Raw genomic sequence first — 18,786 nt, forward strand, 5'->3', positions numbered from 1 at the left:
CAGCTCCCACGTGCAGGATAGCCTGGAAGGTTCTTGCAAAGGTGAGGTACCCTGTGTTCTGTCAGTTCTTCCAGCCACAGAGCAATAGGGAAGAATATCCTGGCCCAAGCACATGAAGGATGCAAGGGGCACCAGGACAGGGACCCAGGCGTTGAAGTTGCCAGACTTGTTGCATGCGTGTGTGACTGCCTGCAGTCTCTCCTGGCCTTGCCAGCAGCTCTACTTGCTTCTAGTCGGGGTTGACAGAGCACGGAGCCCTTCATCTTACTGGTGTGGCTGGTGTTTGTCTGTGAGCTAGAGTGTGTGGCTGCTGCCCCAGTCCCTGCAAGGCCAGCCCTTAGTGCAGATGTAGAGATGAGGTAAAAGGGAGCCAGTGTCGCATCACCTGGGACAGGCAGCCCCTCACCCCCAGCCCGAGCTGTGCTGTCACTGCCTTGTCCCTTTCCTGGCCAGCACTGGGTGGCAGTGGGAGGTGAGGATGCTGCTGCTGGCAGCAGGCTGTGGGAGCCCGCCCTGGGCTGCCCAGCGCTGCAGGCACGCTGCCGGTTTTGGGAGCGGTGAGCCCTGTGGGGAACTGGCTGCTGTGGCTCATCCCAGCCCTGCAGGGGACAGAGCTGCTGTTGCAGGGACAGCAGGGAGACTGGCAAGCTGGCTGGCAGGCGGCGAGGCTGCTGTGGTTAACCAGTGCTAGCCCCTGACAGCGAGCAGTACACCCAGCTGCCTGATCCCTGCCCAGCCCTCGCTGGGACTAAATGATAGTGTAGCAGTGTCAGTCCCAGCACTGTCTAGCCAAGCCTGGTGGCAGCTGTCCCAGCACCAATCGTCCTTGCACTGGTGCCACTGTTCCAGCACCAGTACTGACTCAGCTGGTACTGCCCAGCACCAGCTGTCCTGGCATTTTACTGCCCAGGCACCAGCTTGGCCCAGTACAAGCTGGCCTAGCCCCAGCAGAGGGAAAGCAGCAGCAGCATGGATCAGGAAAGAGTTGGTCCTGGTTCCTGGATTTGCTCAATGAGCAGCTGTTTAGGAGTGTGAGCAAAATGCTTCTTCCTCAGCGGCAGAAGCAGCACCCACACCTTGACCACCTGTGACCAGGTACTAACCTGCTCCTTCCTTTGGCACACTCCACTCCTCCTTACTGGAGCACCACAGCCCCTTGAAAAACTTCCCTCTTTTCCTGTCAAACACAGTGCTGCAGCAGTTGCTCATCTGAGCAAGAGGAGGAGGACATAGCTGAGCTGAACAGGATAGGTGTAGCCAGCTGGCCATGGACCAGAGCTGTCAGTGCATGACCCCAATGTGGCTGAGAATGGGTTTCCTGGCACTTGGGCCATCTCAGAGCTGTGGTGTGCCAGGCATTGCTGTCCTGTCTTCAGAGCAGCCACACAAGTTTGGATCCCACTCCCACCATCTGGCAGAAATAAAGCACACATCCATGTCAAACATAATATATTTATAGCAAAAATAGGCTTTTTCTGTAGCTTCCATACACAAGGTTTTCTCCCCGTACATTTACGCAGTAAACAGGTCGACTGAAGCAGTGTGTGCTGGCTGACTCGACAGCTGCCCTTGCTTCAGGCTCCCACTTACAACGGGTGGCTTCATTCCACTTTTGTGGCTGCTCTCTGGAGCCTGTGCTGGTGCCCTTGTACCTCTCCAGCCAGGGGTTGTGGCACAGGCAGGGAGCAGCCCAGGGAGATGGGGGGAATGATGGTGCAGTTTCTGCCCCCCAGGCAGAGGGCACGGCTGGTGGACAGGCTGCCTCTGTTGAAATGGGGCAGTCCCAGCAGTGCCCCCAACCCACATTCAAGGAGAAGCTTCCTGTAGCTTACCTGTGCTGACCACAGGCTCCTCCACCATGCTGTTAAGCAAGTGACTGGGCACAGGACCTCAGCCCTCTCATGGTGGTAAGAAGATACAAACCACATTAACTCAAACACATTAACAAGCCTCCCTTGTTCCTCCTGCCCCTCTGCTGATGGGAAGCAGAGGAGGGGCTTAGGACTGCCAAAATCCCCTGCAGAAACCTCCAGTGCCTGCACACTGTCAAAGACCTTCTCACCCCGCTGTCGGAGAAAGCAAAGCATGAGGATGCTCTGCCAGCAAGAGCTTCACAGTTTGGAGTTCGCTGGGTCATCTCTTGTCCATCCCAGAAGGGTTTGGCACGTAGACCTAAAGGACATGACACGTAGGCAGCAAGTGCATCCCCTTGCTGTCCTGGACTGGGGAATGGCCCTTGCTAGGAGCCAGTGTTTCTTGCTGCCTAACCCTGCAACTCAGAACATTGCAACACACCCACAAGCTGCCTGCACTGTTCCCAAATGAGACACCACCGCGACGAGGACAGGTGCCCAAGGGTGGCTTTGCAAGCAGAGCAGCCACTGCAGCACAGGGAAGGAAGCCAGTTCTCCCCTCTGCCCTCCCTGCACCACTGAGACTCCCACAGCACCCAGGCAAGGAGCATCCCTCTAATCTGGCCCCAATCCCCTCCCACTTCCCTCTCCCCCCACGTTTTTGGCAGTCCTCCTTGGACATGTTCAAGTCTCCAGCATCTCAGCAGCACGGACTTGCCTCACAGTTTGGTAATTGCACGTAACAGGGCCACTCAGTGACCCCCACAAGGCGGGGGGGGGGGGGAACCAACAAAAAGGAACAAGACAGTCAAGTAAACTAAATCAAGAAATCCCTCGCTGTCGGTCCCAGCATGACAGGTCCCGCACGAGTTCAGGGAGAGAGGAGGCTGCCCGGCCCTGCCGCAGCGCAGCTCCCACCATCTAGGAGATCATGTACTGGGTGATGGCCTGCAACGCGTACAGCAGCTCTGCCTGCATCCGGGCTTCCAGGATCAGCAGGTTCACGTGCACCTGGGGGAACAACAAGAGAGGCTCAGGCAGCTGAAGTGTGCTGTGCTCAGCGGTGCAAGCAACTGTCCACCTGGGCAACTGAGTCTTTTGTCATCAAAATGCCACCAATTTTTCCAGCTCAGGCAGCTCCCCTTTCCTTCTCCTCCCAGTCCTGTAGGCTGTGGCTGCTTCCCAGAGCTGCGTGCCAGGGAGTCCCCTGCATACTTGGCACCAGCATTCCAGGCTGGCAGCAGCAGAGTCCCTGACACCCACAGCAGCCACTCCTGTGAGTTACAGCTCGACAGAGGGTTCACCAGTAAGCACTCACCACTGGGGTAATGACCTTGGAGATGCCTGTGCTGCTGGTGCCCCTTGGGCTCATCACAGTGGGCAGCCCCATGTCACACTAAGCCCAACTCCTTACAAAGAGCCAGTTTCCATTCCACTTCACCTGCCTCAGACTGGTTTGGTGGCTCAAAGATCTCCCATACACCCCCCAAAGCACCCCAGATTGCAGCCCCTGCCCACTCCCAGCTCCACCGCAGCCAGTCAGAGCCAGGGGCCAGCTATCCCACCTTTTCACTGTGCTTGAACTGCTTCCAGAACCTGTCAAACATTTCTGAGTTTGTCTTCTCTGGGTAGCAGGTTACAGTTTTAATGTAAACTTTGAGCATTCGCTCCAGGAGCTGATTCACTTCTGCATAGTCATAATCATCGTACCTGTGGGAAGCACAGGGGCGAGTCACAGCCAGCACCTTGCCTGTGGTCTGCCTGGGGCATGGCATAGCCACAGGGCAGGGGGACACATGGCAACAGCCACCAGGCACTGAAACCCTGTCCCCAAAGCTCCCCTGCCCTGGCCAGAGCAGCTCAGTATTTCTTCCCTGCCTGTCCCAACATCCAGGCAGGTGATTCACCTCTGTCCCTTCTCCATGCTCATCTGCATGACAGACCGAATGCCCCCCTACCCTCCCTCCCACCTGGGTCAGCTCAGTTTTCTCCCCTGGACCATGAGGTTGGCTTCCCTACCTAATGCCAAACATGCAGTGGATGTAGTTCCAGATGCCCCGCTTGAAAACAGAGGGTTCACAGCCCTGCCGCTTGGCCATGGCACTGCTTTGCAGACCATCCACCATCCTAAACTTCTCATCCAGGAGATGCCCAATGTCAGAGTAGAGCCGGTTGACCAGTGAGAAGCCATGGTCTTCCCAGGAGTAATCCTGTTGAGCACAGGAAGAGCATTTTGCAATAGCAAAAAGGAGCTTGGAGCATGTTCCCAGGAAGAAGGGCTGGTGACTCAAGAAGCAGCAGAATTCAGTGAATATGCTCTGGGGGTGGCTTTGCCCAAACCACAGCATCCCTTATCAGGCAGCTTTTAAATGATTTTGACCCTTGCCTCCATGAGGGCCACGTGAAAAAAATCATCAACCCTTGGGGACAGAAGTCACCTCCCTCTTCCCAACCCTAGTGGGGCAGGAACAGTCTGCATGGGCAACTCTGCAACTGTTTACTGCCCATGAGGAAGAGAGAGGAGAGGAGTGGAGTGGAGAGGCAGCAGCTTGGGCCACTGCCCACCAAGAGAGCCGGAGCCTTACCTGGACTCTGAATACCTGCGTCTGATCCTCGTCACGCCGGGCAAAGTCCTGGTAGCCAAAGTCAGGGTCCTGCATGTAGCATGCAAGGTTGGTAGCACCGGTGACTTCCCCATCAGTATCTGCAAAAGGGGAGAGCCCTGCAGACGGGTCAGAGCAGTGCTCAGCTGCCCTGTTCCCAGCCACATCAGGCATCAAAAGCCAGCCCTTGCTGTGCCCCGGCATGCATTCCATGAGGCCCTCTGAACCACACATCATGGAAAACGTAAGGCATGGAGGAGCAACAAACACCCAGGTGTGCCATATGAACTCCCACCCTGCACACCCTCTGCTCTCTGCCCCTCACCTTCCTCTCGGTCCTGCTGCAGCAGCCTCATCTCGTCCCTGCCCTCAGTCTCCACATGGATCCGCTGCATGCGTTCCCGGAGGGAATCCAGCTCCATGCAGGAGTCCAGGGACTGCACAGACACAGGCTTGGGGGTGAGGGCAGTGGTCCCAGCGACACACCCCCATCCCCTGCAGACCCACCCTCGGGGGACTCACCCGCTTGCGGTTGATGCGCAGCAGCTCCTGGCTGCAGCTGTTACCAGCAGTGGCCTCACAGAAGCACTGGTTCCCAAGTGACAATGGCTTCAGCGAGCCTGGGCCGCCCAGCCCCTCATCCTGCTCACAGCCACAGCCGAAGACAAAGCTGGCGAGCGCATGGCAGTGTGCCAGGAGGACGACAGCATGCACCAGCTCCGCCAGCGACCAGCTCCACTCACTGATCTTCAGCAGCTTCTGCAGAACACGGACAGACCAGCAATGTGACACAGGCAGGTGGGCAGGGTGCTGGCAGCCCCTGTGGATGCTGCTGTCCCCACTGCCATCCTGGTCCCTGGCTGATAGCCCTTCCCAGTACCTCGATGTGCTCCTTGGTGATGAGCCATGGCCGGTGTGCCAGGATCTTGTTGATCTCGTTGAGGTTGCGGAGTTTGGGGGGGATGAATTCGAGGCCGCGCAGCCACTGGGGGTCACCCCCTGCCCGCAGGAACTGCAGCACATGCAGGTTCACCAGGTACCGGCACTGGTGCCGGGCGGCTGCCTGCAAGAGCAGCACATCAGCATCCATGCACTGCCCCAGAAGGACAGGCATCCACGCCCACCTCTCACTCAGCCTCCAGGACATCATGATTTTGGCCCCTGATGAGAAGCCTGGGGCATAGGCTGGCTGTTGGAGGTTGAGGAGAGCCTCACAGGGCTGAGGAAAGCCCCCTGTCCCCTCTGGCAGCTCCCAGCAGGGCTCACCATGATGGCGATGTAGTGCCGGCAGTCAAAGGGCAGTGGGCCATCCATGTGCATCAGGTAGTGCTGCGTCTTGAGGAAGCTGTCGAGGTACTGTGGGTGGTAGCCCATCTGCTGGGTCACCGCCTCCAGCCGCCCCCGGCTCGCCAGCACCTTCACAAAGAGGAACTGGGGGCAGTCAGGGTCGCTGCTGGACATCTTCACTACCTGCAAGACACATGCTCTGCTTAGCTCTCCCCGGAACAGCCCCTGCTGCAGCAGAACGCCCCAGCCAAGCCTGGGCTCTGCAAGGGGCAGAGATCCCCTCTTCCAGCTTGGTGCTGCTACAGGGGTAGTCTTGGCTATTAGGCAGAGCACTGCTAAGTGCCACAGGTAGCGGGAGGACAGGTAGCAAGACACACAGGTTGGTCTCTGTCTGGGAGAAGGCATTGCGTGGTGAGAGGAAGCAAAGGGCAAACTAGGAATGATGTTTCTTGTAGTGGTGCAAGGCCGGATCAGGAGAAGCACGACACAAAATACTTTCCAGAATGGAGCAGCCCATCTGCCTTACCGCCAGCATGAAGCCCTCCTGCCCGGTACCAAGATGGGAGAGAGCTGTGGAGAGAGCAGAGGGGCTCCCAGGCTCCTTTCCTGGCAAGCCAAGAGGCAAACCATGTCCTGGTACCTTCCTGGTACCTCCTGTGATCAGGAGCACACAGAAGAGCTCCCCACATGTTGCAGACAGCATGGGAGTCGGTCCTGCAGCACAGGGCACAGCTGTTACTGGGTGTACCCACCGGAGAAAACACAGATGGGCAACTCAGCAAGAGGGGCCCACACACCCCCAGCAATGCCCACCCCAGCCTTGCACCAGGGCCCCAGTCGAGCACAGCTCCAGCCCCTCCCAAGAGGGTGGTGGGAACAGAGGGCAGGGATGTTGGAAAGGTGCCCAGGCAGCTGCTGTGCTCCAACAACCATGTTGCTACAATTCCCACCCAACAGCAGGGTCTGCACCTGCAGCTTGCCCACCCCAAGGTATGGGTAGAGCAGGTGCTAACCCTTGTCACACAGAAAGTCACAGCTCCTGCTCACATGTGGGAGCACAGGCAGCATCCTTGGGTACAAAGGATGCATCTCTTCTCCCAGGCTTGAACTGAAATCTCTCCTGGGAAATTCTGGCCCTGCTGACACCACTATGTTGTTCCTTCCACCTGTCTCTCCAGTGCAGTCACCCAAAGGCTGGTGACTGGAGCATGGCAACAATGGTGGCATAGCAGAAAACCAGGAGCACTTCTGCAAACCACTAAAGCCACAGGATGCATGGCAGAACACCCCAGGGTGAGGGGGAGACAGAGCAGGGATGAGCTGTGTGGCAGCACAGAGCAGATTCACCCACACAGCCAGTGCAGGAAGCAGCTCTGGCTACTTTCCACAGTCCTGCACTTCTGGTGGAAACACCATCGCTCGGGTGTCAAGAGATTTACTCGATGACATTTGGAGTGTCTTCTTCACTTCCTCTGGTAAAAGAGGTCCACAAAACCCCGAAACTCAAATTAAAATGGAAAGAGATGAAAAGCACCAGCTTCTCTGTTCCACCGGAGAAGATGAAAGACAGAAGTGATCTGCAAAAGCCCCCTACAAAGTCCCTCTGCCTGGGGAAATGAGGTGCCCTGAGGACACCCAAAGGGCTACAGCCACTGGTATTCTCCTCCTGGTGGGCTGAGGTGGAGGAGCCAGGGGCCCTTCCGCTCCCTCCAGGGAAAGGTGGTCCCCAGTAAGGAGCTGTGCAACCAGCCCATGGCTCACCCTGGGGTGCTGCCAGCGCTCCTCACTCTGCTTGTCCAGGTGATGATGGAGCAAGCAACCAGGCAGAAACCAGGCAGGTATGTCTTGGAAGGAGAGGATTAAGGAAGGGGGGGGATGAAGGTGCAGAACAGCCACCTTCTTGGCTCTCAGCCCCTGACCAGGCTATCCTGCCCACTCCCAAAAGCACCCGCTCAGCCCAGGATGTCTCCTACCGGCACCACCTGCCACATTCCCTCAGTTCTGCCTCCCCATCCTCTCGCATTGCCCCCAGTGCCACCTTCCTCACCCTCCTCGGCCACAGCCCTTCTCCTCCTCCCCTGCATCCACTCGCACTCCCGGGCTGTGGGAGCACCGCCTCCCTCCCCGGGAGAATTCTAGTGTGTCCGAGCCCCCTGAACTCTAACAGGCACCTCGACTGCGTACCCACCACCAACCTCGCCCCCTCCCCGCCCGGCGGAGCCGCCGGGAAAACGGTGCCCCGGTGCTCCCGGCCGGCAGCCGTGAGCACATAAAGAAAGCAGGAGGCTGAAGGAGCCCGAACAGCGCCGGGATGCGCGGGAGAGGGGCCGGCGGACCCCGCCGCGCTCCCCGCCCGGCCGGGGCTCCATCCCTTCGCCCGGCGAGACCGCTGCTCCGTCGGTACCGGTGGCTCCTCCGGTAACGCTCGCTGGAGACGGTGCCGCGGCGGCACCTCTCGCCCGGCCCCTGTGCCCGGCTTTTCGAGAGGAGGGGGGAAGTACGAGTGCCCGCGGCAGGGGCCCCTACGGCGGTGCCGGCGGCCGGTACCCGGGGCCGGTACCCGGGGCCCCATTGTGCGGGCGGCGGCGGCGGCAGCGCCCCCGGTGAGCGGCGCGGGCAGTGCAGGCGGAGAGAGAAAAACAAGTTTGATTGGCAGTGATGGAGCCACGGCGCCTCCCGCATCCCGCACAAAGGGGACGGGGACGTCGCCGCCGCACCGGCACCGGCACCAGCACCGGGAGCAGGACCAGGACCAAGACCAAGCCACCGGGCGCGGCATCGTCAGAGCGCAGCCTCGGCGGCCCCGCGCACCGCCAGCGGGCAGCGGGAATGTCCCGGCCTGCTGGTGCCGCAGCCGTGCCGGCCCGGTGGCGGCGAGCAGGGCGAAGCCCGGTGCTCCGATACGGGCTCCGGTGGTGGCGGCGGGGCGGGTCCTACCTGCCCCGGTAGCCGTTGGCATCGGCTTCCTCGGGGGTGCTCCACGCTCTGGGGACACACGATCATGGTGAGCCCGTGCCGTGCCGTGCGAAGCCGAGCGCAGTCCCGGTGCCCGGTGCCGGTGCCCCCGCCCGGTGCGGCCGCCGGCAGCGCAGAGCCGGCACCGCGGCAGGCACGGGGGGCGGGCCCGCCTGCGCCAATCGCCGCCGCCAGGGGGCGGCCGCCGCCGTCCCACGTGGGCAGGGCTGGAACGTTACCGGTGTCAGGCAAGGAGGCCCCGCCCACCCCGGGCAGGGGCGGGGCCTGGCGTGCCCCCGCCGCTGGGGGGCGCTGCCGCCCCTCCCGCGTACCGCGGGACGCTGAGGGGAGCCGGGCCGGGGATCCGCGTCCTGAGCCCGGCTGTGCCTGCGCTCGGCCGTGCCAGGGCCCGGCTGTGCCAGGGCCAGGCTGTCTCAGGGACTGTCCTAGGGCCCGGCTGTCCGAGGGCCAGGCTGTGCTAAGGGCCCTGCTGTCCGAGGGCCCGGCTGTCTCAGGATCTGGCTGTGCCAGGGCCCGGCTGTGCCAGGGCCAGGCTGTCTCAGGGCCCAGCTGTGCCAGGGCCAGGCTGTGCCAGGGCCCGGCTGTCTCAGGGTCTGGCTGTGCCAGCGCCCGGCTGTGCCAGCACCCGGCTGTCCGAGGGCCCAGCTTTCTCACGGTCCAGCTGTCCGAGGGCCAGGCTGTCTCAGGGCCCGGCTGAGGGTCCGACTCTTCTCCCAAGCAAGCAGCGATAGGATGGGAGGGTGTGGTCTTTTGTCCCTCTGCCAGGGGAGGTTGAGGTTGGACATGAGGAGGAATTTCTTCCTGGAAAGGGTGATTAGACATTGGATTAGACTGTCTAGGTAGGTGGTGGAGTCACTGTCCCTGGAGGTGTTTAAGGAAAGACTGGAGGTGTCACTCAGTGCCATGGTCTGTTTGACGTGGTGTTCAGACAGAGGTTGGACTCAATGATCTCCAATGTCTTCTCCAACATAATTGAATCTGGGATTCTGTAAAAGCAGCTGCAGAGTGCTGCAGTCAGTGTTGCCCAGAAAGGTCTGGTCATCTGCAGGGACAGCAGCAGTGGCTTGGGGCTGCAGGTGGCTCTAGAAGTGGTTGAAGAGCCCAGAGCAGAGCCCACTGCCCAGCGAGGTCATAGCACATGGCCCCAGTGCACAGGGAGCCCTGTGAGACAGCCAGGAGGGGACTCATCCATGTGCTTGATGTTGATTGATGAACATGCTGCCTCTGTGAGCCTGGGACAGTGGGGCTGGCCCCTGCCTCACCATGTGTGAGAGGTCAGAGGTGTTCAGGAGCTGGGGCTCCACTGGTACTTTCCCCAGACCCTGCAGGACTAGCCTGGGCAAACCCCTGGTGGGCAGAGCTTTATTGCCACTGGGAACTGGGGACACAGGCGAAGGAGCAGCGAGGCCTTGGGGGAACTGCCAGGATGACACAGTGGCTTGCTGTCTGAGCCAGCACAGGCAGGACACAGGAACAACCACAAAACCATGGATGAAAGGCAAAGAGGAAATTTATTTTTATTACCTCACCAACTGGAGGATCCCCCAAGCAGCACCCAGGCAGAGGCACACAAGCAGGGATGCAGGCACTGTGGATCTTGTTCCACCCTAGAGGATCACCGAACCTGCTGTTTTTGCTTGTTTATCAAGGAATTGTGCAGCTGTGGTTTACCACTGTGATTTGATCTTTCCCACAGCAGGGCAGGAATTTCAAGCATGTTAAATAAGGTGCCACTAAGTCTATCACAGGCCTGTGTTATCTAAACACAGGAGTTCTACTTACTGAGCACACAAAACTAAACAACGATGAGTATGTTATATGTGTTTTTCTACATCAGCTGCAAGGCACTTGAGCATGTTTGCAATCTTCCTTGCCTATCTTCCATTATTTTTCCACACTTTGCCTCCCTGGGACTCCTTATCCCATCTGTCCCCATCAGTTGGCCAGTGGCCCCCGTCTGCTCAGCTGCAGCTGCCCATTCAGCAGGACACATCCCTGGGTGTGCTTGTGGGCACCTTGGAGCAGGGAAGGGGACTTGGCAGGAAGCAAGACTGGCGATGCAGGGCATTTGGCAGAGGCATGGCAGGAGCGGGGAGCAGGGCTTGTGGAGCGGTAAGGTTTGGGCAGCAAAGCTGTGGAGCAGGGCGGGTGCAGGGCTGCAGGAGTGTGTCACACTCTCCTGTAGCTCTTCTGGTAGGGGCTGTGCTCGCTGGGGGCGGCTGGGGGCCCAGGCATTGGAGGTGGTGCGTGGTTGCTGCTGTCCCAGAGGGGCTCGTGGCTGTCCTTGGGTGGCAGCTCAGTCACATAGCAGATGTTCTCACTGTAGTTGGGCTTGAAGCTCTCCACGACATCTTTGGGGACTCCAGCCCATTCCTCCAGGGAGCAGAGCAGGGTGAGAGGAGCTGCCACACAGCCCAGCCCCACCCCCACACAGCAGGGGTGAACCCAGGGCAGGGCTGTTTGCACCACCTTACCTGGAAGTTGCCGTTGTGGGTGATGAACAGCTCATCAAAATTCTTGCTGGGGTTGGGAATTCGGGGCATCAGGATGACCCATACCCTGTGCAGGAGAGGTGTGTCAGAGGGGAAGAGTCCCAGTGCTGCTGCCCCCAATCAGCTCCCCACACTCACCTTTCTATGCGCATCAGGAGGATGACAAGGACCAGCAGGAGCAGGCAGGAGGCAATGGGGACCAAGATGGTGTGGATCTTGAACCAGTGCAGCTGTTCCTCCACTGTGCCTGGAAAAAGCCAGGGTGACACTGACCCCTAGACAGCACAGCCCCACAGCAGTGGGGTGGGCCTGCAGGCGGCCCTTCGTGGGTGGCCACGGCATTGCTCACGGCAGGGCTCAGCTGGGAACAGAGGAAGGACAAGGGGCCTGTCCCCAACCCCTGCCATCCTATCACCATAACTAGCTGGTGACCCTGTCCTGGCTCAGCCATGCCATCCAGTGCTAAGAAGCCCCTGGCAAAAGTCAGCAGGTCCCACTGGTGGGGTGTGTTTTGCTTCCAGAAGTACAAAGGATGCTGCTGCCTGCACCCCACATGCCCGGATGGGTCTTGCACCTGAGCTGCTGCCTCAGGCCATTCTCTACTTGCTTGGCCATCCCTCGCCTGCTGAGCCCTGCCATGCTCCAGTCCATCCTATCCCACTGCAGCCCTCAGAACATACCCTTGCTGGTGGACTTGCTGCCCCAGAAGACAGGAGCGCTCCACTCACTCCAGAACTGGGTGCTGCCACAGTATTTGTTGATCTTGCTGCGCACGTAGAAGGTGTAGTACTTCTCATAGTCCACGCTGGGCAAGGAGAAGACATCTCCATTCACCGAGAGCTCCTGCAGAGACATGAGCCACATGCTGCTGGCTGGGACCACCTTGGAGGCTGGTGCACAGGTCACCCCCAGGCACAGCCACAAGAGTGCTGTGCCCAGGGCTCTCACCGTCCAGCTGGTGTCCTTGTTGCTCTTGTACTTGACAGCATGCTCCAGGCACCTGGCTTTGGGGTACGGGGTGGCCCAGGTCAGCTGCAGCTGATTGTTGCTCATGTTGCGGATGGTCAGGTTGACGGGCGCCTCTGGTTTCACTGCGAGGGACAGGTGACACCCAGTGAAGGCTGGCCCCATGCACCAGTGGCCCTGCCACCAGCTGGGAGCTGATAGGGCAGCTCTGAGGACGCACAGCTCTGCAGAGGAGAGGGGGTTCCCTCTGTACCCAGGTCCTGCAGCAACATGCGCTTGCTGGGGATCTCCAGGGTCTTGCCGTCAATGCTGGCATTGATGAAAACATGGAAAGACTGGAACTGGATGAGCTCGTTCCGCTTGAAGTAGCAGCCGACCCTGACACCATGGTCCTGCAGGTAATGCTTGCACTCCACCTTGTCAGATGCGTTCTTGTACCTGTGTCACAGTAGGTTACCAGGACTCCCCAAAGCCTTGCATGCCCCAGCCCTCACTGGGACCCCTCTCCCCAGCACATCCCATCCTGCTTGCCCTGGAGACAGAGCCAGCCCCACCCTGGGCTCAGGGTGGAGGAGCAGCCTGATGCCAGGACCAGCAATGCTGGCAGTAGCCCCCCTGTGCAAGGACCCACCACTGGACATCCTCCTGTAGGACTGGCCATGGGGCAGAGGCACCTACCGGTAGTAGAGGGAGTAGTTGACGCTGAGTGTCTCTCTGGTCCCCCACTTGCAGGTCATGTACTCCTCGTTGAAGAGGACACACTCCACCCCTGCAAGCAACAGACACTGCTGGGCATTGTAGTGGTGGGTGGCTGTGCCAGGGCCCAGGGGTGCACCGGAGACACATGGCACACGCCAGGTCCCTGCATATCCCTATGAGCCTCCCTCCACAGGAACCAAACAAAGTCATCAGCCAGCACTGCAGGAGAAAGCCCCAGCCGAGCTTTCCCGGGTTGTAATGTAACACAACGGAGCAAAGGGCTGTTTCCACACATGGAGATGGAGGACATCTTCCAGCCAGCCCAGGAGGTCCAGGGATACAGAGGGGCTGCATTTCCACAGAAAGCTGTTGTTTTACTGACAGCCAGCCAAGGAGTGGGTTTTTTCTCAGAAAACAGATGCTGGAATGAGAGTGCCAGCTGGAAAGAGAAGCCTCTGTCTCCCATCCCCTTCCTGTGTGCAGCAGTACCGAGGTGACCAGGAAGGAAAAGGCAGCTGGAGCAAATCCACTGACGATGCTGGCCAGCACCCACACAGAGCACGGACCAAGAGGATCTGCCAGTAGTGATGGGGCAGGACTGCTGCAGGACTAGTAGCCAGGGGGCTGGTGGGGTCAGAAATGCTCCAGCACTTCAGTGGCAGCAAGGACACCCCCCAGTAGGGCTCCCTGGTACAGTCTGACCCTCCTGGCAGCCCCACTGCGAGGGCCCATATAGGTGCCGCAGGTCCTGGGGCACATCGGGGGGTTGCAGGGTCCCTGGTGTGTGCCACAACAGTGCGCCAGCCCACGCAGCCTCACATCCTGTCCTCCTCGCCCGCCATCACTGGGGAGCTCCATCCCCCAGCCCCCACCCGCAGAAGGGGCCCGTGGCCTTCCCATGTGCCGCCTTACCTGGATGGCTTTGGGCAGCAGCAGGATAGGGACCTGGCCCACAGAGGAGAAGGAGGAGAGGCACGAGGAAGGTGCCAGGAACCGCCATGAGGGGGCCTGAGCAGGGACGCGTGCGAACAGCCTCACGCAGGGCTGCTGGCTTCCGCACCACACTGCTTCCTGCCCCACAGCACTGCCTGAACCAGGGGCCCACCCTACGTGCTGCCCCATGGGCCACCTTACGGGGACCACAGCTCGCTCCAGTGGGGCCCCGTGGCTCATCCCAGTGGGGCCCCGTGGCTCATCCCACTGGGATCCCACAGCTCATCCCACTGGGACCCCATGGCTCATCCCAGTGGGATTCCATGGCTCATCCCACTGGGATCCCACAGCTAACCCACTGGGACCCCACAGCTCATCCCACTGGCACCCCATGGCTCATCCCACCGGGACTGCATCACCCTTCCTGCTCAGGTCCCACGCCTCACACCTTTTGGACCCCCCCAGTTCATCCTGTCGTGTTCCCATGGCTCACACTGCCGTGCTGTAGGGATCACCGCCACTGGGCTGCCCCAGGAGCATGGCTGGGATGGGGATCCCAACGCCCAGCCCGCCTGGATCCCTGAGAGCATCACTGGGAGGCACTGAGGCAGTTGGAGGGAGCGGCTACAGGGAAAGAGTCGCAGCGGGGCTGTGTGTGTGTGACAGTACGGCCGGTGTCCGCGGGGAATGGTGTCGGTGCGGTGATGGCCGCACCGGGGGTGTTGGTGGCCGGGGTCCCGGGGGTGCCCCGGTGTCGGGGCCGGGGGGCCAGCCGGGGCTGGGGGCGACTGTAGTGGCGGGTGTGTCACGTGACCCTGACAGGACACGCCACTGGCGCGGTGCTTCCGCCGGGGGTCGCGCGCGCGCCCTTCGGGCTGCCCCGTCCCTCTTCGACACTTTCCGTCTTCGCTCGGCGTGGGCTCGGGCCCTCTCGGCACTGCTCGGGACTCTCCTGCGGCGCTCAGGTCTTTTTGTCCTCCCTCGTCCCTGCTTCGGGGACGCTCGGGTCTCTCCGTCCATTCTCGGATATCTCCGGCTGCGCTCGGTGCTCTTCGTCTTTCCTCGGTCCAGCCTCAGCAGTGCTCGGGTGTCTCCGTTAATTTTCGGCACTCTTCGGCAACACTCGGGCCTCTCCGGCAACTCTCGGGACTCTCCGTTCTCCTTCGGACCGGCTTCGGCGGCGCCCAGCTGCCCCGGCGCAGCGCGCAGCGCGCAGGCGCGGGCGGCCCCGGCGGCCCTTGTTGTGGCCCGGCCGCCCCGCCATGGCGGCCTTCGGCGTCCTCAGCTACGAGCACCGCCCGCTGAAGCGCCCGCGCCTCGGCCCGCCCGACGTGTACCCGCAGGACCCCAAGCAGAAGGAGGTGCGGGGGCCGGGCGTGTTGGGGGGACCCGGGGTGCAAGACCGCCGTGCCGGGATCGGAGCTGAGGAAGCGCCGGGTTAGCGGCGCGGGGGTCGGGAGCTGGGCTAGGGAGCCCCGTCCCGCCGGGTCCCCCGAGGTTGAGGGGCGCTGGCCGGGCCGGGGGAGTCGCGGTCGCGGTGTCCCAGCGCTGCCCTGGGCGGTGCCTGGCAGCGGCGGCTGGGGGAGGTCGGGGGAGCAGCCGGGCCTCGCCTCCTTCAGCCCCCGCGGCGGGGACAGAGGCTGCGGCGGTGGGCGCGGAGGGGCCGTGCCGGGCCCTGCTGACCGTCCTTCCCCCGCAGGATGAGCTGACTGCGCTGAATGTCAAGCAAGGCTTCAATAACCAGCCGGCGGTCTCTGGGGACGAGCACGGCAGTGCCAAAAATGTCAATTTCAACCCGGCGAAGGTGAGAGGCGTCCCGACAGTCGAGGGGCAGGTTTGGCAGGGCAGGCTCCTGGATCCTGGACAGTCCTGGGTCTCGTTCTTTCCCTGTGTCGAGAACTAGATCTTTCCCTTTTTTATGGGTGTTTTTAAGACTTGACCCTCTGTTTCTATAGAATCCAAGTTCTGCATTCGTTTAGAGCTGTGTCCCACCTCTGAGAGAGGAGGTTCTTCTCTTGCTGAGTGCGTTTTAGGGTCAGGTCTGTGTCTGCAGCCTTCGTTAAGCCAGCATCTAGGACTCCTTATATTCTGCAATTAAGGAAGAGGGCTATCATACTAGGAGAGGGAAGCTTCTTATTGGTTTGGTTACATGATGGCCATGGTAAAAGAAAAGTACGATTTCTTGAAACATCTGGAAGTTTTAAAATGGGTGTTATACAATAGGCTTCAACTCCATTTTTCCAGTGTCTGAAATCAAGATGTTGACTTCCTGACAAAACAACTAGTAATGACCTGGGTTGGAAGGCAATCAGTAAGCACAGTATATTTGTTTTCTTTGGCTGACTTCTGTCTGAGGAGCCTTCTGTCTGGTTTGACAAGTATTTGTAAAGAGTTGCGTCCATCTCAGCTTGAGTCCCTGCTTGGTTATTGTATGAGTTATCTAAAAGCATTCATCTTTGCAAGTACAACAAGGAGTTATTGGCAGTGCTTTGTGTTTCAAAAGTTGATACTGGTGAGACTTCTAGTAGGAAAGGTAAATGAGACTTTAAGTACACTGAACAGGTCTTGACCTTTGAAATTTAATTAATCCTTTTTTTTTCTTCTCCTCCAGATCAGCTCAAATTTTAGCAGTATTATTGCAGAAAAGCTGCGGTGCAACACCCTGCCTGACACAGGGAGACGGAAACCCCAGGTCAATCAGAAGGATAACTTTTGGCTGGTGACAGCACGTTCTCAGAGTGCCATAAACAACTGGTTCACAGATCTGGCTGGAACTAAGCCCCTCACTCATCTTGCTAAGAAGGTATGTTACAGGAGAGGCAGCCTGGCAGGGCAGAGAGTTTAATCTGTGTCTGTTTCTGGAGGTTTTCTGAAGGTTTTTACTGTTTGGAGAAGTTTCTTATCTATACATCTTGGGAAGCTTTCAGCTTGAAGAGTGGATGTAGGATTTGTAGTGCCCTGACTGTAGTCATCCACACTTAGAGAACTCGTCTCTTGTCTATTCTTTGGAGGTGTGTTCAGCTTTGCCTTCTGGCTTGTACGACATGACTGATTTATTTTAAAGTTCCTTTGTTTTTCAGAAGAGCTGCCACTGTTGCATTTGGTCTGTTGTTTAGATTAGGACATTTCTGTTGTGGAGGGTTTTTCAAGTCCTCAAAAGTCATAGTGAGAATTACTGAAAATAATCACCTAAATGACTTCCCAGACTTCTGTTTCAGTGAGGTGTTCCTGCTTTTTGGCACAGGAGAGTATGTGTGCTAACACTTGGTCTTGGCCAGGCCTACAGTATTTTTATGCCCTGGAGTCTAGGGGTAGGTATTTTCCTTATAGCTGTGAATTCTGTAGGATATGAAAGAAGGGTCTTACTCTGGCATTTTATCAGGCCTGATAGCAAGGGAGATAACTCTCTCTCAGGGGAGGCCTACAAACAAGGTACTCGGGAATCTGGTGTGCATTGTGGAAAAACAACTTCCAGTTGCGAAATGGTCTGAGTCACTCCTGGGGGGGAAAATAAAGTAATCAGATTTTCCCAGAATCTGATTCTTTATAAACTTAGTCCTTCTTTGCGCTGTCAGTTTCCTGAGGTCATGGTGAAGGCTTGAACCTTTCAGGGTTTTCCCCTATTTTTTTGCAATGAGCTGCATCAATTTTCATGGACATAGATGTGGAAGAGCGACTGTCAGTAGCCAAGTGGTCTGACTTTGAGGCCACTTGGAAATTGGCCTCAATTGGGAAGAATGTAGGAAACATAACAGGTCAATGAACTGTCAGTAGTTCAGGGATTTGAAGATACCTGCCAAATGGGCCTGTTTTTGTGAATTTTTTTTCATTCCTCTGTGAAAACACACATACTTTTGCTCTCCAGAGTATTGTGTGGAAATGAGCCCCACAGCTGTACCTTTTCCTTCAATGTGTTATTGCTTCCTGGTTTATAGTCCTGCAGTCTGATGATTTCCTCCTATGTTGTTTCTTGAATTTTGAATCTTGGGCTAGTAAATTCCTTCCTACTATGGTACTCAGTTCTCTGTTTCTCACAGTCTTCTGTTAGGTATTCATGATATTCTGAGACTTCTGTAACCACTCGTTTTGTATACAAAATGAAACATCTTGTCTTCACTTTTTATGTCAGATACTTCGTTACTGACTCAGTGCTTAGTCTGTATCTTTCATAGTTCTTTATGTGCTCTCTGGAGGATAACCTCCAAGATGTTTGCAGGATTCAGGGTGTGGATTTAGAGTGATGTAATTACATTTTCTGTCTTCTTTCACTTTGTTTTGTTTCTGTTTATACTGAAATGCAGCTCTGGTACTGTTGCTTTCTGACCACGGGTGAATTTTGGCAGCAGGTTTTTTGAAGTAGAGGTGCTGTGTTGCTCTGTTCACTTTTGACATTCTCCACACCTACAGCAGGTATAGCTACTTTAGCTGCTTCAGTTCCTCTTCTAAGTGCTTGGTTCAGTTCTCCCTCTCAATTCTGTTACAGGTGCCCATCTTTAGCAAGAAGGAAGAAGTCTTTGGTTATTTGGCAAAATACACTGTTCCAGTAATGAGAGCAGCGTGGCTTATCAAAATGACTTGTGCCTATTATGCTGCCATCACGGAAACGAAGGTGAAAAAGCGTCATGTCATTGATCCCTTCATTGGTAAGCACTTTGTGTGAAGCACTGGGTTTGTCCATCACAGATGTTTCCTTCTTAGCCTGCTCTTGATTAGTAAGAGGTAGCCTGGAAATCCATACAAACTTGTTTCCTGCTGATAAATCCTTGGGTTCTGACATGCGTAACTGTCTGAACAACAGGCCCACCTGTGAGAGTATACTGAAAATTAAATCTTAGTGGCCATAAATACTTTCTGGGAGCCTTACTTTTCTTTCTCCCTGTTAAGTTCTACTGAGCTCCTTTGCTGCCTAACCTATTTTTTTTTTACCATACAAAGACTGTAAATTTTCAATTTAGTGATGACTGATTAGCTGCTTTC

At 57.7% G+C, this 18,786-nt stretch overlaps 3 protein-coding genes across 8 annotated transcripts in view; 1 reads left to right on the forward strand and 2 right to left on the reverse strand.

The window, feature by feature from the left end:
• Positions 1-1,432: 1,432 nt before the first annotated feature.
• On the reverse strand, positions 1,433-8,865 carry LOC121670284 (sestrin-3-like). 4 transcript variants are annotated; one of them, XM_042040253.1, is made up of 9 exons: positions 8,681-8,864; positions 5,723-5,926; positions 5,337-5,519; positions 4,979-5,215; positions 4,782-4,893; positions 4,439-4,557; positions 3,873-4,063; positions 3,419-3,563; positions 1,433-2,864 (listed from the first exon to the last, which is right to left on the reverse strand). In XM_042040253.1, exons 1-9 carry the CDS (start codon positions 8,744-8,746, stop codon positions 2,775-2,777), a joined length of 1,347 nt encoding a protein of 448 aa, XP_041896187.1. In that variant the 5' UTR covers positions 8,747-8,864; the 3' UTR covers positions 1,433-2,774. The 4 variants fall into 4 exon arrangements, with proteins under 4 accessions (XP_041896187.1, XP_041896186.1, XP_041896185.1 ...); XM_042040252.1 differs by having other exon boundaries at positions 4,439-4,575; XM_042040251.1 differs by having other exon boundaries at positions 5,723-8,865.
• Positions 8,866-10,211: 1,346 nt separating this feature from the next.
• IL2RG (interleukin 2 receptor subunit gamma) lies at positions 10,212-14,194 on the reverse strand. 2 transcript variants are annotated; one of them, XM_042040254.1, is made up of 8 exons: positions 13,789-14,194; positions 12,856-12,946; positions 12,398-12,615; positions 12,160-12,302; positions 11,892-12,054; positions 11,350-11,458; positions 11,194-11,278; positions 10,212-11,092 (listed from the first exon to the last, which is right to left on the reverse strand). In XM_042040254.1, the coding sequence occupies exons 1-8, from the start codon at positions 13,874-13,876 to the stop codon at positions 10,889-10,891; spliced, it is 1,101 nt and encodes a 366-aa protein (XP_041896188.1). In that variant the 5' UTR covers positions 13,877-14,194; the 3' UTR covers positions 10,212-10,888. The 2 variants fall into 2 exon arrangements, with proteins under 2 accessions (XP_041896188.1, XP_041896189.1); XM_042040255.1 differs by having other exon boundaries at positions 12,431-12,615; positions 13,789-14,192.
• An 821-nt stretch (positions 14,195-15,015) lies between these two features.
• The window catches only part of MED12 (mediator complex subunit 12), a 36,218-nt gene continuing 32,447 nt past the window's right edge, over positions 15,016-18,786 (forward strand). For both annotated transcript variants that reach the window (XM_042040248.1, XM_042040249.1), the window contains exons 1-4: positions 15,016-15,170; positions 15,509-15,613; positions 16,421-16,612; positions 18,293-18,452. In XM_042040248.1, coding sequence (XP_041896182.1) covers positions 15,072-15,170; positions 15,509-15,613; positions 16,421-16,612; positions 18,293-18,452 — 556 coding nt within the window. In that variant the 5' untranslated portion in view covers positions 15,016-15,071. The remainder of the gene's footprint in view (positions 15,171-15,508; positions 15,614-16,420; positions 16,613-18,292; positions 18,453-18,786) is intronic.

This window comes from Corvus kubaryi, unplaced genomic scaffold (genome assembly GCF_017639235.1).
Source record: "Corvus kubaryi isolate FWS band 111438036 unplaced genomic scaffold, C.kubaryi_AGA036_p1.0 37395, whole genome shotgun sequence".
Taxonomy (NCBI): domain Eukaryota; kingdom Metazoa; phylum Chordata; class Aves; order Passeriformes; family Corvidae; genus Corvus; species Corvus kubaryi.

What these genes read in the sequence shown, in the direction of transcription:
- LOC121670284 (XM_042040250.1), bottom strand. Translation starts at nt 6,148, where the DNA reads ATGCCTTCTCCCAGACAGAGACCAACCTGTGTGTCTTGCTACCTGTCC. An exon ending in GCAGCAGGACCGAGAGGAAG is followed by an intron (nt 4,576 to 4,781) that starts GTGAGGGGCAGA and finishes ACCCGTCTGCAG; the next exon opens with GGCTCTCCCCTTTTGCAGAT. An exon ending in AGTTCAAGCACAGTGAAAAG is followed by an intron (nt 2,865 to 3,418) that starts GTGGGATAGCTG and finishes TTGTTCCCCCAG; the next exon opens with GTGCACGTGAACCTGCTGAT.
- IL2RG (XM_042040254.1), bottom strand. Translation starts at nt 13,876, where the DNA reads ATGGCGGTTCCTGGCACCTTCCTCGTGCCTCTCCTCCTTCTCCTCTGT. An exon ending in ACAAGGACACCAGCTGGACG is followed by an intron (nt 12,055 to 12,159) that starts GTGAGAGCCCTG and finishes ATGTCTCTGCAG; the next exon opens with GAGCTCTCGGTGAATGGAGA. An exon ending in CCCACAACGGCAACTTCCAG is followed by an intron (nt 11,093 to 11,193) that starts GTAAGGTGGTGC and finishes TGCTCCCTGGAG; the next exon opens with GAATGGGCTGGAGTCCCCAA.